This window comes from Centrocercus urophasianus, unplaced genomic scaffold (assembly GCF_019232065.1).
Source record: "Centrocercus urophasianus isolate 14NV4802_14NV808 unplaced genomic scaffold, USGS_Curo_1.0 seq_43, whole genome shotgun sequence".
Classification (NCBI taxonomy): Eukaryota; Metazoa; Chordata; class Aves; order Galliformes; family Phasianidae; genus Centrocercus; species Centrocercus urophasianus.
In genome coordinates, this window is record NW_024885011.1 from 2193595 (window position 1) to 2208911 (window position 15317).

General features: G+C 49.6%; 2 protein-coding genes across 2 annotated transcripts; one reads left to right on the forward strand and one right to left on the reverse strand.

Moving 5' to 3' along the window:
• The first annotated feature begins 2465 nt into the window (after positions 1-2465).
• MANEAL (mannosidase endo-alpha like) lies at positions 2466-5605 on the forward strand. Its single transcript, XM_042834023.1, has 4 exons — positions 2466-2892; positions 3182-3291; positions 3701-3777; positions 4215-5605. Exons 1-4 carry the CDS (start codon positions 2466-2468, stop codon positions 4849-4851), a joined length of 1251 nt encoding a protein of 416 aa, XP_042689957.1. The 3' UTR covers positions 4852-5605.
• A 676-nt stretch (positions 5606-6281) lies between these two features.
• YRDC (yrdC N6-threonylcarbamoyltransferase domain containing) lies at positions 6282-8693 on the reverse strand. Its single transcript, XM_042834013.1, has 5 exons — positions 8359-8693; positions 8120-8234; positions 7751-7870; positions 6949-7091; positions 6282-6630 (listed from the first exon to the last, which is right to left on the reverse strand). Exons 1-5 carry the CDS (start codon positions 8691-8693, stop codon positions 6567-6569), a joined length of 777 nt encoding a protein of 258 aa, XP_042689947.1. The 3' UTR covers positions 6282-6566.
• Positions 8694-15317: the final 6624 nt, after the last annotated feature.

Below are 15317 nucleotides of genomic sequence, written 5' to 3' on the forward strand. Positions count from 1 at the left end.
TGCTCTGTCTCTTGGCTTTTCTACAGCTCCTTAAAGACCTCCAGCTTTTTGGTCTTGGAGGAGCAAAGGCACCTGGCACTCAGCACACAGCCAACACACGTCCTGCACCCAGGGGATGTGGCTCAGCTCCGTTGACCCACAGCTCTGTTGGTCCGTGCCAGTCCCAGTGCAGAGGTCAGAGCACAGCTGCACCCCGGTTATTGATGGCACAAGATCAGCTTGTCTGAGCAGGGAAATACATCACTGGAAAAATAGGAAACATTTGGAAAGTGGATGGCGGGTGCGAGAGTGATGAATGAGCGCTGGAGGAGGCTGGCAAGGATCAATGAATAGCTGAGGAGGTGAGAAATGAGAGTGGGGGAGGGAGGGGGACAAGCTCCCTATGCAAATACAGAGAGCAGCAGAATTAGTAGGGAAGAGGAGAGGGTCCTGAGCAAGCAGAGCAAAGAGAAGCGATCCCTCTCTCTTTTCCCTCTGCTGCAGGGACCTGATTTGTGAAGAAGACAAGGCAGAGGAAAGGCTCAGAGGAGGGGACCCCTCACGCACACGCTCAGCAGATGGCAGCCCCTCACATCCCTCTGCTCCCTGACTCCTCCAGCAGCAGCTCGGCAGACAGCAATTTCTCTGAAGCCATCATTTTGGGGTCAGCTCTGTGAGTATTACAGTCCATTAGCAGCAACAGAGACAGCTGCTCGTGAGCAATGAAGATACATAACCACAGCATTCAGACACCGGGAAAAATCATCGCAGCGTGGGCTCAGCGTGCACCAAGCAGAGCTGCTGCCTCGTGCTCCACTCAGCGCCCACTGCTCAATGCTCTGAAGCACGGAGCACGCTGCTGGGCTGCTCCAGCACTCCCTCGGTGGCCGAGCACTATCTAGTGGTCAGACAGAGCTCCAGGGAGCAGAAGGCTGCAGGCGCGCTGCACAGATCCATCTACAGACGGATGGCATCGGATGAAACCAGCAGGAAAGCTGGCCAGGACAAGCGTCATCACAGCACAGTAGTAAAAGGTGCCCTGGTGAAATCGTTTTGGGGAATTTGGGAACCAAAACCCACCGGGAGCACAGAGCTGCTGACTGTGCCATGCCAGAGCTGCACCACATGGGGAGTGGCAGTGGGAGCTGAGCACCCCGACTGGCACATCACACCTTCCTATCATTACTTCCAAGTATTTGGTCTCTAGATGGTTCTGCCCCACCTGCAGATGCCATCTCAAGCAGGTGGCAGCATGTGAGGGGCAAAGGGCAGACGGGGGCTCAGCGTGTGCCTGCAGAGCCCAGGCACCCATCAGCTGGCAAACAAGCACAGAGCATCAACCCCGAGCTGAACCAGGCCTCCCAAATCACAACACAAAGGGTCCTAGAGGGATCTGAGAACTAAATGCCTGGCTTTTATTCACCTTGGAGTCTCTAAGTCACTAAAGTACACTCAGCCCATGGCTTCCAATCTCTCCCTGCAACCAGGAGGTCCAGCAACTCCCTTAAGAAAACACAGCTGCATTTCTGCTCTGAGCCAAAGCAGAGGCCAGAGAGGTGGGAGCCAGGTGGGTCAGGTGTGTGCCCTGCTGAGTGATGCTCAGCATCCTGCACACCAGCTCTGCAGTGAGTCCTCACCCCCACCTGACCCAGCCAAAACCCACATCCAGCTCTGAAAGACAAACTCCTGCTGCTCACCCGCAGAGCACAGCCCCACGCAGGGATGGATGGAGGTAAGAACTGCTGCCAGAAGCTTTCAGTGCCGTGGGGCGGCACGAGCTTCAGCCGAGCGAAATAATGGAAGGCCTAACCCTGCTGGGGAGCCTCAGAAACCCATTTGTGGTTTACGGGCAATTTGTTCCCTCAACAGGTTTATCTCATTACTGGGTTTCCATTTAGCAGGAGTTTTATCGCCTGTAACGTTTGTGCATAACAGATTCACCCAATTAAAATGTTATTTCCTTTAGCAGCCCGGATAGTCACATCTCAGCGTTCGCTGGGGCTCGTTCACCTTTCCTTAAGTTTAATCCTTCACCAACCATTCGTTTCAAGTGTTTCACTTGGAGACAGATAGAAGCCGTGTCCTCCCGCAGTGCGCGACAGCCGCTTCCCCACCCGGGGCTGCGATCGGAGTGCTGCATCACCACCACTCCCAGCACCACGGCAGTTCCTGGGTCACCCACATCTCCGAGCGGGGGATCCAGGAGCTCCCGGCTCCTCGCAGGGCGGCGCGGGGTCCCGACGGCACAGCGCGGCTGGCGGCGGCCGAACCGAGGCCGGGATCGAGCGGGGCGGAGGCGCTGCAGTCCCGGCCGCCGCCAGCAGGGGGCAACAGAGAGCACGCAGCCACCCAACGGGGCCGGGAGCCGAGAATCTGAACGGCGCCCGGCCGGAGCGAGGCGTCCCCCGCCGTGCCGAGCATCCACCGCGGGGCCGGGCCCGAGCAGCCTCCTCCGAGCCGGGGATCCGGTAGCGGGAGCTCAGGCGATGCGGAGACGGCGGCGGCGGGGTGGGCTGGCCCTGCTGCTGGCCGCTCTCTTCGTTTTCGGTACGGTGCTGGCGCTGCGCACGCTCCGCGCCGCCGATGCTCTCCCCGCCGGAGCGTCGGGGCTGGCAGAGCCGCCCGCTCCTCCCGGAGCCCGCGAGCCGGCAGCGGGGATCGGCCCGTCCTACGACCTGCACGCCTTCTATTACGCCTGGTACGGCAGCCCGCGCTTCGAGGGCCGCTACCTGCACTGGGATCACGCCCTGGTGCCGCATTGGGACCCCAAAGTGTCGGCCAGTTACCCCCGGGGCCGCCACCGCCCGCCCGATGACATCGGCTCCAGCTTCTACCCCGCGCTCGGCCCTTACAGCTCCCGGGACCCCGCCGTGGTGGACGAGCACATGGGTCAGCTCCGCGCTGCCGCCATCGGTAAGCACCGGGACGCACCGCAACCCGGATCCGTTCCCGCAGCGCCCCGGGATGCGGAGTTCGGCCCCCCCGCCCCGCCCCGGCTCAGCATCCCGTTCGGCCGCTGCCCTCTGCCACCCCATAGCCAACAACAGAGCAGCGCTTAGAGGCTCTTCCAAGCAAACCTCGCACGGCACGGATCGCCTCAAGCATTGCAGTGCCGTGAATCAGTGACCTCGCTGCCGTTGCACGGGAGGAGGCAAAGTTGAGAAACAAAACGTCTGAGCAATCCGTGATTGTGTTCCCACAGGAGTGCTGGTTCTGTCGTGGTACCCACCCGGCCTAGCAGATGACAGCGGGGAACCATCAGACAGCCTCGTGCCATTCATACTGGATGCTGCACAACGGTATGCCATAAAGGTAACGCTTTTGTCTGCTGTCTGAGGCCACTGAACTTACTGTTCAGCTCCGACATGAAGCTGATGCTATGCCTAGGCAAAGGTCCCACTCCTCTGCTTCAATTAGTAGTGAAGTAAATGGGCACTTCACGTAAGAGCTCTTATTTCATGGGAACAATTTTTCATCAGCTAAATACTAAGGGGTTGTTGGTTTTCTTTTTTCCCCTTAATTCTCAGTTTACTTCCCACTCCGACATCTCTGAGCAGACTGCCCACGTGTGTCACACAGGGGCCCCCCCAGCCCATTCACCTGCAGGGCACAGAAGGTCCTTTGCAACAGCTCTGGGATGATCTGGGAGGTCAGGGGGAAAAGGGAGCGAATGGGACTGTGCTGAAAATAACCCCCCCTTCCACCACCTCCTCTTTTGAAGGTTGCCTTCCACATCCAGCCGTACAAAGGGCGCGATGACCACACAGTGCATGAGAATATCAAATACATCGTGGACAAGTAAGTCTCTCACGTAGGCAGAAATCCAGCTGTGGAGTGCTGCTTTAAGCAGAAACTGCTTTAAGCGGGCTTTGAATTAAATGCATCAGAACAGCATCCAAAAAGCAGTGCACAGTGAGAATTGCCTACAGCTAGCCAACAAAGCAGTGCTGAGCAGCAGGAGCTGTAATCAAATCCCACTTTTTCCACTATCTTGCCTCTAGAGCCCAAAGCTGCTTTCTGCTGTTCAGGTTTCTAAGCCTGTCACCTCCACTCTTTCCTTCAAAAGGGAAGCAAAGTAACAAACAGCACAGTTACAGAGCACTCCCAGAAAGGAGAGAAAGGTTCTGAGCAAAGACTTGGCAAACCAAGTCTCACATCACTCTTGCCTTTAACAGCAAAACCTGCTGAGGGCTTATCACTCCAGCCTCTGAAAAAGCTTTCTGCTCTCTCTGTAGATACGGATCTCACGCTGCTTTTTATAAGTACAAGACCAGCACTGGCAGGAGCCTCCCGCTGTTTTATATCTACGATTCCTACTTGACACCAGCTGAATCCTGGGCCAACCTTCTCACACCATCAGGTTCCCATTCTCTCCGTAACACCGCCTACGACGCTGTGTTCATAGCGCTGCTGGTGGAGGAAGGGCACAAGAAGGATATCCTCTCTGCAGGATACGATGGCATGTACACGTACTTCGCCTCCAACGGTTTCTCTTTTGGCTCATCCCACCAGAACTGGAAAGCCATCAAAACTTTCTGCGACTCCAACAACCTGATGTTCATCCCCAGCGTTGGACCGGGCTACGTTGACACCAGCATTCGCCCCTGGAACAACCACAACACTCGGAACAGAGTCAATGGGAAGTACTATGAAACAGCTCTGCAGGCTGCTCTCATGGTCAGGCCAGAGATCGTCTCCATCACGTCCTTCAACGAATGGCACGAAGGCACCCAGATTGAGAAAGCTGTTCCCAAGAAGACCCTGACACGTCTTTACCTGGACTACCTTCCTCACCAGCCCAACATGTACCTGGAGCTGACCCGCAGGTGGGCAGAACATTTCAGCAAGGAGAAAGAGCAGTGGTTGATGTGACTTCAGCATCTGCGTTCCTCAAAGCCATCCCACTGACAGAGCTGCAGCACAGACAGGTGCTTCAGAAAAAAACCAAACCAACAAAACCAGCTGCAGAACCTTCAGGCTGCTCAGTGAGCCTGCAGCAGCCTGCAAGCACCCCAAGGACTGCAAGAGTCCCAGCTCTGAAGCCGCAGGAGGAAGAATTACAAGGAGCAGGAAATCTCTGAGCAGCAAAGTCTGACTTTGTGCAGATGTAGCAGAGATGACCTTTTCAGAGCTCTTCTGCAATGCATGGGGGTGCTGGCTTCAGGGCCAAAGATCCATTTTTCCTTATGGTGTGTACGTTCTGTGATGTCTGACATAGTTAGCTGGGTTCCAGCATGCATTTTACCCTCTGTCTGCTGCCACCACAGATCCCTCACTCCACTAGCAACTTCAAAAGCATTTCTTTACCAACTGGCTGCAAAAAAAGAAATAAAAGTTCCTCTAAATTGTTTACTGTAGATGAAACTAATCCATGCAGTTACCCTCTGGCTTATGCAGGCTCTTCTACACCAAGTTCTGTGCAAGGTGTTGTTACTATGGCTCACTGTTTCCAAATAACTCAGGGTAATTGCAGCCCAAATGCTAGTGGCTATTTACCCCTACTACTCAACATGCTGGAAACCAAGGAAATGCAACCATTTCTCTCCTAAAAGTTCTTCAGTGGTTGTTTACTGCTCCAAATTTTGAAAATTTAGACCTGAAGTTGCTTTATTCACTTCAGAATCAAAGGGGGAAAAAAAAAAGAAAAAAAAAAAAAAAAAAAAAAAATCAAACCACTTGCAATAAAAATGCTGCTGAAAACACCATTCATTTGTTTTTTGAAAGAAGTCCAGCTCACAGTAGCTTTCCTTCTTGTAACATGATGGAAAGCACAGCAGTGATAGCACAGCAGCAAGGTCACAGGCTGCAGCAAGTGAGGATTTGCTCAAATGCAAGAGATGTAGCAGAGAAATACAAGAAAGAAGCTGCTTACCTTCAGAAGGCCTCAGGTAGGCAGGGATCTCCAGCCAGATGCCCCCTACCTCCCCTGCCAACCCTTAAAGGAGGGCTAGGAAGGGGTTCAACCTGGCTCTACTCATTCTGGTCTCTCAGTGGATTGCTTGCAGCTGAGCTCCCCTGGGTTGGCCCTGCTTTCCCACCAGGTGCTCCATCAGCTGTGACTCAGCATTTCCACTACACCTCTGTGGTTTAAAAGATGCTGGGACCCTTCTAAATGGAGCCACAAATGAGCTTATACTTGTGTCAATGAAATGAGAAGCAGCAGCTCGGGATGTGAAACAGGGCTCTGTTCACAATGACTCCACACACACTCCAATTAAGCACCTGGGCATCGGAACTGATGCAATAAACAGACACATGGAACAAGTTTTATGGGCAGAGAGGATCAGAGACATCATGCCATCTTGAAAACAGCCTAATACTCACATTATTTTATTTTAGATCACGTTACTAAAACAGGTATTTGGAAATTGTACAGCAGCACAGTTTAGCATAAATAGTTTCTCAAGATTCGGTAGATGTAACATTAATTAACAGACACCCATCAACTGTTATTCTCATTACCTTTGTTTACTGACCTGACACAACTCATCAACCTCATTAAACAAGGCCATTAACACCGTCTACTGAATGCACAGGCACATAGTGTCCAGCTTTACCAGCTCTGTAGAGCCTCAGAGTCCGAAGTCTTACGATGATTCTGGGATCAAGCCATACTTCTGCCTCAGGATCTCAACTGTAGATGTCAGTGCACTGGGGGGGGTGAAACAACTGTCAGAAAAAATGTTTTCCCAAGGATTAAATTGCTTTTTTTGTGTGTGTGAAAGAGCAACCAGCTAAAAAACACAATCATTTTGAATTAAGTGAAGTGCAGAAAGAAGGATGTTTCGTGTAGAAGCTTCTAGAAAGGAGTCTCCTGGGCTCAGCATTTGGAGTTGTCCTTCAGGATTTCTGAGGATGCTGATAATTTAGTAACCAGGAAAAATGTAAAACAGGACCACCATAACTTGAAAGCTTCATTTCATTTAATTAAAAAGCATTGCTTATGGATACACAGCAAAGAGTGCTTACCAGCCAGGACGAATGATGGAGAATTTCCCCGACACAGATAAGTCAACCACAGTTGAGCCCAAACGACATTCTGGGCTCTGGACATCCCCTATTGGGCCTCCATCAACAACTAAGGACAACTGAGGCCAAAGGTCTTGGAATTCCTGGAGAAATAAGAGATCTGGCTAACAGGCCTGTTGAACAGTCTGTTGTCTTTACTGTCACTCTCTTTCCTCTGTCACAAACACATCCCAGTTTGACATCTGCGAACACATGTACCTTACATCCATAGGGAAGCTACAATGCTTCTCAGCTTCAAAACTGCCTGGTGGCAGCACTGTTTATTTAAGAGCATGTACACGAAAACTAGCAAAGCTTTCGGTACAAAAAAGTGTCCTTTTGGTACCTTGCTCATCTGTATCCCCACCAAGGTCCACAGCTTAGCAAGAAGACATCTCCTTGAGCTGGTGCTCAAGCTGCAAGGAGCTGTACAGATAGTACATCCCCATTCCACATCCAACCCTCCTACAGCAATTTCCTCTCTTTCAGATTTGGCACTCGCTTCTAAAGGAAGTATGAGCATGTAAATATTACTTTTAAGCCCCACCTTCCACGCTTTCTAAGGTGAGGATCACAGACAGCTCCCCCACAATGCAGATCTGCAGGCTGTTTCAACTACACACTGCCATTTAAATGAACAAGCAAAAGGAAACAGCAGCAGAGAAATCCTTGTTTTACTACTAACACTGGCTTCCAATTATGGATGCCTCGGGCTCTGACAACCTGCCACAAAAATCTCACTTAGTAGCAAAAGCAGCCTTACCGAAACCGTCAGCGTGCTCGCCTGACTGCTGACGTTAGCACTTGTTAAAGCCAATGGTCCAGGGCAAGCTCGTGCCAGCTCCCTAATAAAAGGGTGGTTTGGAATGCGAACGCCAACCAACTAAGAGGAAGAAGAGAGCATGTTTTACATGCAGTAACCACAGACCTTTTTAATCTTGCTTCGCCTAAAGCCCTTGACCGAAAGCTGACACTGTGGAGAACGAATACACCAACACCTGCCACACAAGCAATAACAAGAGAAATAATGGCTGTTAACTACAAATCAGAATTAAAGCTACTACAGCAGAAACGTCACAACAGCATATCAACAATAATAAACACCGAGATGCACGCCGTGGCAAAGACCTACCGACGTAAAAGGGTTCAAGTCTTTATTTAGTTCTTCCGATCGCTTTAAGACCAAAGTCACAGGTCCCGGGAGCAAGTCCTGCAGCAGTTCATCCGGCACATTCACGTGGCAGTACCTACAGGGCAAGAGAGGGGCAGCCGGCTCCGTAAGCCCTACCCCAGGGGTCCCACAAGCTGATGACAGCGCACAGAAGCCTCCTGCCAGGCTGCATGCGGCCACAGCCCCCCGAGGAAGCTCACCTGTAGATGTTCTCCACGTCCCCGAGGCAGATGGCCAGCGGCTTCGTCCCGTTCCGCCCCTTCAGGCTGTAGATGCTCCGCACGGCGCGGGAGTCCTGGGCCAGGCAGGCCACGCCGTACACCGTGTCCGTGGGCACGGCCACCAGCCCACCCTCCTGCAGGGCACCGACGGCGGCTACCACCGCCTCCTTCCAGCCTACGGACACCGCCGTCTCAGTCCGGAGCCTCAACCGAACCCGCGCGGGGCTCTCATCGGCGGCCTCCGCGCTTCGAGCCTCCCACCCCGGCGGCCTCCCGCCTCCCATCTCCCCCACGCCCAGCCTCCCGCCGCTCATCAGCCCCCACCGCGCCCCTTCCCCCCACCTCGCGGCTCCGGCCGGGCCGCGGTGCCTGGCAGAGGCAGCAAGCAGGAGCTGTGGGCGCGGCCCGGGCCCGACAGCCCCTCCGCGGCCCGAACCAACCCCGCCAGCGCCGCTCGCTGCACTCTCAGCATGTGAGAGCCACTTCCGCTTCCGGAAAGAGGCGGCGCACTGCACTTCCGGCCGCCAGAGGGAGGCGCCGCGCTGCACTTCCGGCCGCCATTGTAATAATGAGGGGTAGGCTTTTCTATAGCGCTCATTCCATTCTAGGAGGAGGATGAGAGCTGCAGGGGGAACGGGGCGAAGAAAAAGCCCTGCGATGTTATATTAAAAAGCAAAACGTTGAAAAAGAAACCGATTTTGAACTTAGAAAGTGCTGACGTGTATTAGAAGGGACGATGCCCATGCTTATCTCCCAAATAATTTGTCAGGACCCTGAGTAAAGACTACTGTAACACAGTGTTTAAATAAGCATTTAATTAGGATTCCATTAGTATTAATATTGCTTTCAATTCCAAAAAAAGTTAATTTCCACTTCTTTGCAGATATTTCAAAGTACAATATTAACTTCATACAAAATGAGCAATTAAGCAAACACCATTATTTCACATTTTACATTCTTCAAAAAATACAAATTCATATTTACTCTTTTTTGGGGGGTTTTGGAGATGCTCTTCCTTTGGAAGTACTGTACCTGTAACTAACATCTTCACATTGCTCAATGTAAGCACATTTGTTCCCGTGTTTCATAGTTAAATAAATTCCTTTAATAGCATAAACACATTCTTGAAAAACTGGGGTTTTCTTTTATTTTATCATCTCCAAGATCATTGCCCAGCTCCCCATACGTGTCAAACAAAACAAAAGCAGTCACTAGACAGCCTATGTTCTCCTGGACGTCCCGGTTTGGCTGCTATGCAGATATCAACGCTGAAGCCGACGTGGGTAACTGACCAGGCCTGAGGTTCACACATCCCTGCCTGCCTTATTGATGCTAGTTGGTGTGAAACACAACGACAGCCACTCTCACAACAAGGGTCAGACACAGCTCCGGTTCTAGAAGCAAGTGGAAAGACACAAAGCGACACAGCAAGAAATACCAGCTACTGTAACTACGGCACTGCAGAAACATACCCTTGGTTTTGCTGAAAAAGATCGTATGAAAAAAATCTCTTTAAGAAAAAGTAGAAATGGCATTTATTTGAGAAAGTGTACACTGCATAATGAACCAAATTTTGGCCAGCTTGCACACCACCAAAAGCATGGTGTGGGATTTTTAAACTAGTTCCAAGAACACGCACACTTAGACTATGTACACTACTACATAAATATCCAGTTTAATTTGCATTTCTCAGTGCAGACACAGATTCCAACTCCTAGAACATGAGATATATATCAAGACGAGACGCAAAAAAGTTAAAAGTTCAGCCCTGTCCATGAGGATCAGCTACAAGTTTATAAAAACTTGACATTGTTTCCAAAATACGCTAAGGAGAAAATAGCGTACCAATTAAAAACTAAGCAACCAGAAATTTGCAGGGTTTATTAAAGACATGCTTTCTTTTTTTTTTTCCCCTTCCTTTTTGCCTTACAGTCCAAATCAACTCTCACATTTCTGCCCACCTAGCTCAGATCACCGATGCAAAGGACTTCTCGCTCCGATGCCCTTTTCACGAAGACAGGTTTCAACATCCTTGTTTTACAGGGAGGAAACTGAGGCCTGGAGAGGCTGAGCGTCGTGCCTGAGGTCACAGCCTGCCAGCAGCACGAGGAGCATGGCACCGAGCTGCAGCACAGCCCTGCCTGCCCCTTGCTCCAGTGACCAGCTGCGCTTCCAACCCCAACCCATCAGGAACAGCTTTTCATCTCTGATCAACTTCAAGGTCAATTACAGCCCAACTAATTTCCCCCCAGCAGTTCCACAACCAGCACGCCAATCATTAGTTCATTCTCAGTGTCTTAATTATAGTCGTCGTGGGAAGAGTACTGTAAACAGTTTCACAACGTTGCTGCAGTTGCAAACACAATATCTCAGATGACAGAGAAGTGCCACCCTCCGCAGTAAGGCAGATAACATGACATCAAAATGATCTGGCAGAGACAAATTCTAAAGGTGCAACATGCCTGTTTTGGAACAGCTTGTCACTTCTGTTCACACTCCTGGGACAGGAGGATGGAGGAGAAAGGAGAAGGGACAAAGATCGTGGCTGGAAGAAGGTACTGATTTCCAACAGAAGTGACAAGCAGCTCACCAGAAAGCGTGAGAGGAAAGGCTGCTAAAGCACAGTGCTCTCAGTGAAATATTTGCATAGATCGGACATTTGCTAACGATGCATAATTTCTCTTGGGTACAGACAGGGTAGGGCAATATGTCACTGAGCTAGTAGTTATTATATATATTCAATTAGACAGACACAGACAGACTGACCACGTGGGACAATGATCTTTAGCTACAAGTATTGCACCGAGTTAAGTGCTCATCTTTGCACACCCCTGTTAACTTTTACTCAGAGCGAAAATAAACTTTGTGAAAGTATATACAAAAGAAATTGCAGCAATTGGGTTAAAGATAAAATAACCTAAAGTGCATTTTAGATACCAGTATGAGGTTCTGCAAACTAGTCTTTCTGGACACACTCAGCATTACAGAAGTGCCCAATTCGTACTTTTTTTTCTATGTAATTCAGTACCAGCATTTCAACAGTGCTGATTTTCCATTCCTCTATCAACTACAAGCATGAAAAGCAACTTCCACAGCCTTCAACTGCATGCCAAGTCTGCTTGCTTGGCCACTAAAGCCACCAATGTTGGTAACCAGACCCTTTCTACATATTTCAGCTTCTGCACCCACACAGAAAATCTAAGTAACCAATCAATCCCCACAAGCCACAAAACAGCAAATCCTTTAACACAGGTGGACCTAGAGCAGTTGTGCTCTTTGACTGGTGATCATTCAAGGAATTCATGAAGTACAGATTTTGCAGAGGGAGGACACACTGCTCTCAGAGGCTCCAGCACAATAGCAGGAAATCCTACATCTTACCAGACCTACAGTGACAAAAGCTCCACACTTTTTAATAAGGTTTTATGAATATGCAAAATGCTGGGGCAACCAGTGCTGTCCCTCAGGGGTCAGTACTGGGGTCGATGCTCTTGAACATCTTCATCAGTGCCACTGACAGTGGGGTTGTGTGGATTCTCAACAGTTTGAAGATGACACCAAACTGCTGAAAAGGGCTTGGGGGTAAAGGATATGAGCCAGCACTGTGCCCTCACAGCCCAGAGAGCCAACTGTATCCTGGATTGCATTCAAAGCAACGTGGCCAAGAGGGCAAGGGAGGTAACCTTGCCCCTCTGCTCTGCATTGGTGAGACCTCAACTTGAGTGCTGTGTACTTGGAGCTCCCAGTACAGGAGAGACACAGACCTGTTGGAGCATATCCAGAGAAGGGCCACAAAAAGTGATCTGAAGGATGGGACACCACCCTGCAACGACAGGCTGAGAGCTGTTGGCTGTGCCTGGAGGAGAGAAGGCTGCAGGGAGACCTGGTATCAGCCTTCCAGTATTTAAAGGGGGGGGCTATAAAAAAAAAAGAAGTTTGCTGTTTGTTTTTTTTACCATAAGGGTGCTGAGGCACTGGCACAAATTGCCCAGAGAGCTGGTGGACGTCCCACCCCTGGAGACATTCAAGGTCAGGCTGGACAGGGCTCTGAGCACCTGATGGAGCTGTAGATGTGCATTCATTGCATGGGGATTGGACTAGATGGCCTTTAAGAGGCCCTTCCAACTCAAATGATCCTATGATGAGCTCCCTGGCACCGAGGAATCACAGGGCTTTGCTGTGATATCCCTCTCATGCCAGCTGCTCACACAGCTCCTCCCTTCCAAGCATGTTCATAACCACCCAGCAGCACGTCTGATCACACAGCACTGGGGATGATGCAAAGCCATGTTCACTGTGAAACATATCAGATAGATGGCGCATGGAAAACAGACCAACAGTGAAAGAACAAAAGCAAGTATTGTACAACACAACAGCTGGGATGCACAGCTCACAGCCCACGCACTCAGAATCACACTCTTCTTCCCTTATTACAAGCTTTAATTAGTTTCACCTAAATCAATACCTGTCTGACACACAAATAAAGAGGAAAACTGCAAACCCAACACACCTAAAAGTCAGTATAAACCTGGAATGCATTGCTTTTCCTAAAACACCAATATGAAACAGTAGCTGTGAGGAGAAAGCAGCAGAGGGGTTAACCTCTTATCTCCACTCAGAAAGGATGCATGCAGCATCTTGCTGCTGCCAATCACCACACCTCCAAATGAACTTCTAATTTCAAAGCCTTTGGCAGATGTTTTTTTTCACTCATTTCTACCACAAGGGAGTTTCTGAAGATGCTACCTGGCCTAACAACAAGCATGCTTTACGTGAACTAAGTCACAAGTAGCCAGGCTAGAAAGGAAAAAATGCTTCCCTGAAGGATGGAAAGGCTCAGAAAAGGTTGCTAAACCTCTCAACTGTCACATTTCAGGGCACATCTTGTCCCCATCAGAGAAAACCCCACATCTCAAGGGGAAGCTATGTGCTCCTGCATTAGCAGACTCTCACAGGCGCACACACAATTACATCCACACACCCTCAAACACCACTGCCACACTGTGCCAAGGAAAGGGGCAAGGAGACTCACTCAAGGGGGGACAGTTCCACTCACGCAGACTCGAGGCTGTTTCTTCTGTGTTGAAAGCAGTTCTTGCTGCCACACAACCAGACTGCATCACAAAATGATACTGCAGGGAAAAGAAAAACAAAGGGGACCGCACCACCACACTGTCCTCAAGGGATTGCCATGACAAGAACAAAACATCAGATGCTTTGTTAATCCACGTTTCATGGATGCAAACCTTATTGCTGCAGGACCCACATCCCCATTGTAATAAACTGCATAGCACTGCAATGTGAGCCAGTGCTCCCAGACAGGAAACATCAGCAGCACGTTTCCAGTTCAGGTGATGGCCTCCAAACTCATCACTGCAATTAGCAAGAGTGTTCTGTCCTAGCAGAGCGACACAGCGCTTTCCACAGTCTCTCCTCCCTCGCACTCACCTGAATGGACCACCCTCGTTTTACACTTCTGCATTTAACAACTGGAAGCAAGTTGACAGAGAGGTGAAAAGCCAGTTCCTTTCAGCCCATTTCCAGCTGTGCCTTGGCAGTGCATTTGCAAAACCATGAGATAGCTTAAGCCACTGCCTCAGCTAAGACTGGCAGTGGTGTGGTAAGGCTGCACTGAGAACGTCACAAGAGAGTTAAAAAGCCTTCAAATCACCAGGTTATCTTGGGGAGGTCTGGCTGCATTCATATCACTCCCCCCCACAGGTGCAGACAGCGGCTACGATCAGACAGGAGCAAAGAAGAGTGAAAGATCTCTATCCACTAGGAGTTTGCATTCCTAAATTTAGTGCGCAGAGACAGTCCACGTTAATTGGCTTATAGTCGTTATCTTTGTATCTCACTAATGACAACACTGTAAACTGAATAAAGACTATTTAATATTCTGTCCTTTAGCACAGAAGACTGACAGCCAAAGCCAGAAAGATGGATAAAATACTATAAAATTACATCTTTTAAAATAATGCAGCATAAATAAACCATTTAGAATGAGACTGCATTTATTGCAACATTACAGGCTTTTTGGTGGAAGGGGGGGTTTGTGTTTTATTTACCCTGAGTAGGTTAGAATATAGTTTGATATGAAAAACTACTACGTCGTGTAACATTTTTTAGTCAAGAAATAGCCCCGTGCACAAAAAGCTGGCATTGCATTAGGTTGGAGGCAGATTCAGGCAGAAACTATATAGCTTAACAGAAAAGAGGAAGCATTTCTGGGCAGCTGAAGGAGAAACTCACTGAACCCAAACGGAAGTTCCATCAAATCATTCTGAGAGTTTTCCTAGAGTTCTTCTTGACAAAAGATGAGAGCCATCAGCAAAGGCACCACGCTCCTGATCAATCGATTGGAGGGCTTATTTAAGAGGATGACTCGTTTCTGAAGAGAGCCAAATGAATCAAAAGAGCAGCAGGCACCAATCTGACAACACCTGGAACTCACTGCATCCTTCAAAGACAGGCAAACAGACTCTCCAGTCTGAGCGAGCAGGGGCTCCCACAGTGTTTCCATACATCTGCCACCACACCTTAAGTCCTAGTTAATGAAATGAAGCAATCTATAAGGAGCACAAGTACCTCGTGCTCTCCTGCAATAAGCTCCCCAAACTCTTCTGTAGGCTTCAGTAACAGCCCCAGCACAATGCAAACCCAGGCATCAACTCCCAGCTCAGTGACGTGACAATCGCATTCCAAATGAAGTCGCAGATAAATCACCTTCTACTACAACCAAACCATTTTCTGCTACAGCAAATTCCTGTCCTGGGCTCCCCTTCTAGTGCATGGTTAGTATCAGACATAAGAAACAAAAGAAAAATCACAGACCCAAGGAGTTGTAACAAAGACTCACTCGCTGCCAGTACCTTAAACCCAAATGTAAGTGATGTGCAATTGGAGACAAACCAACCCCCCTTTTTCTTTTTAAAATC

What these genes read in the sequence shown, in the direction of transcription:
- MANEAL (XM_042834023.1), top strand. Translation starts at nt 2,466, where the DNA reads ATGCGGAGACGGCGGCGGCGGGGTGGGCTGGCCCTGCTGCTGGCCGCT. An exon ending in GCTCCGCGCTGCCGCCATCG is followed by an intron (nt 2,893 to 3,181) that starts GTAAGCACCGGG and finishes GTGTTCCCACAG; the next exon opens with GAGTGCTGGTTCTGTCGTGG. An exon ending in ATCAAATACATCGTGGACAA is followed by an intron (nt 3,778 to 4,214) that starts GTAAGTCTCTCA and finishes CTCTCTCTGTAG; the next exon opens with ATACGGATCTCACGCTGCTT.
- YRDC (XM_042834013.1), bottom strand. Translation starts at nt 8,693, where the DNA reads ATGAGCGGCGGGAGGCTGGGCGTGGGGGAGATGGGAGGCGGGAGGCCG. An exon ending in ACTTGAACCCTTTTACGTCG is followed by an intron (nt 7,871 to 8,119) that starts GTAGGTCTTTGC and finishes TCTTCCTCTTAG; the next exon opens with TTGGTTGGCGTTCGCATTCC. An exon ending in TCCATCATTCGTCCTGGCTG is followed by an intron (nt 6,631 to 6,948) that starts GTAAGCACTCTT and finishes CACCCCCCCCAG; the next exon opens with TGCACTGACATCTACAGTTG.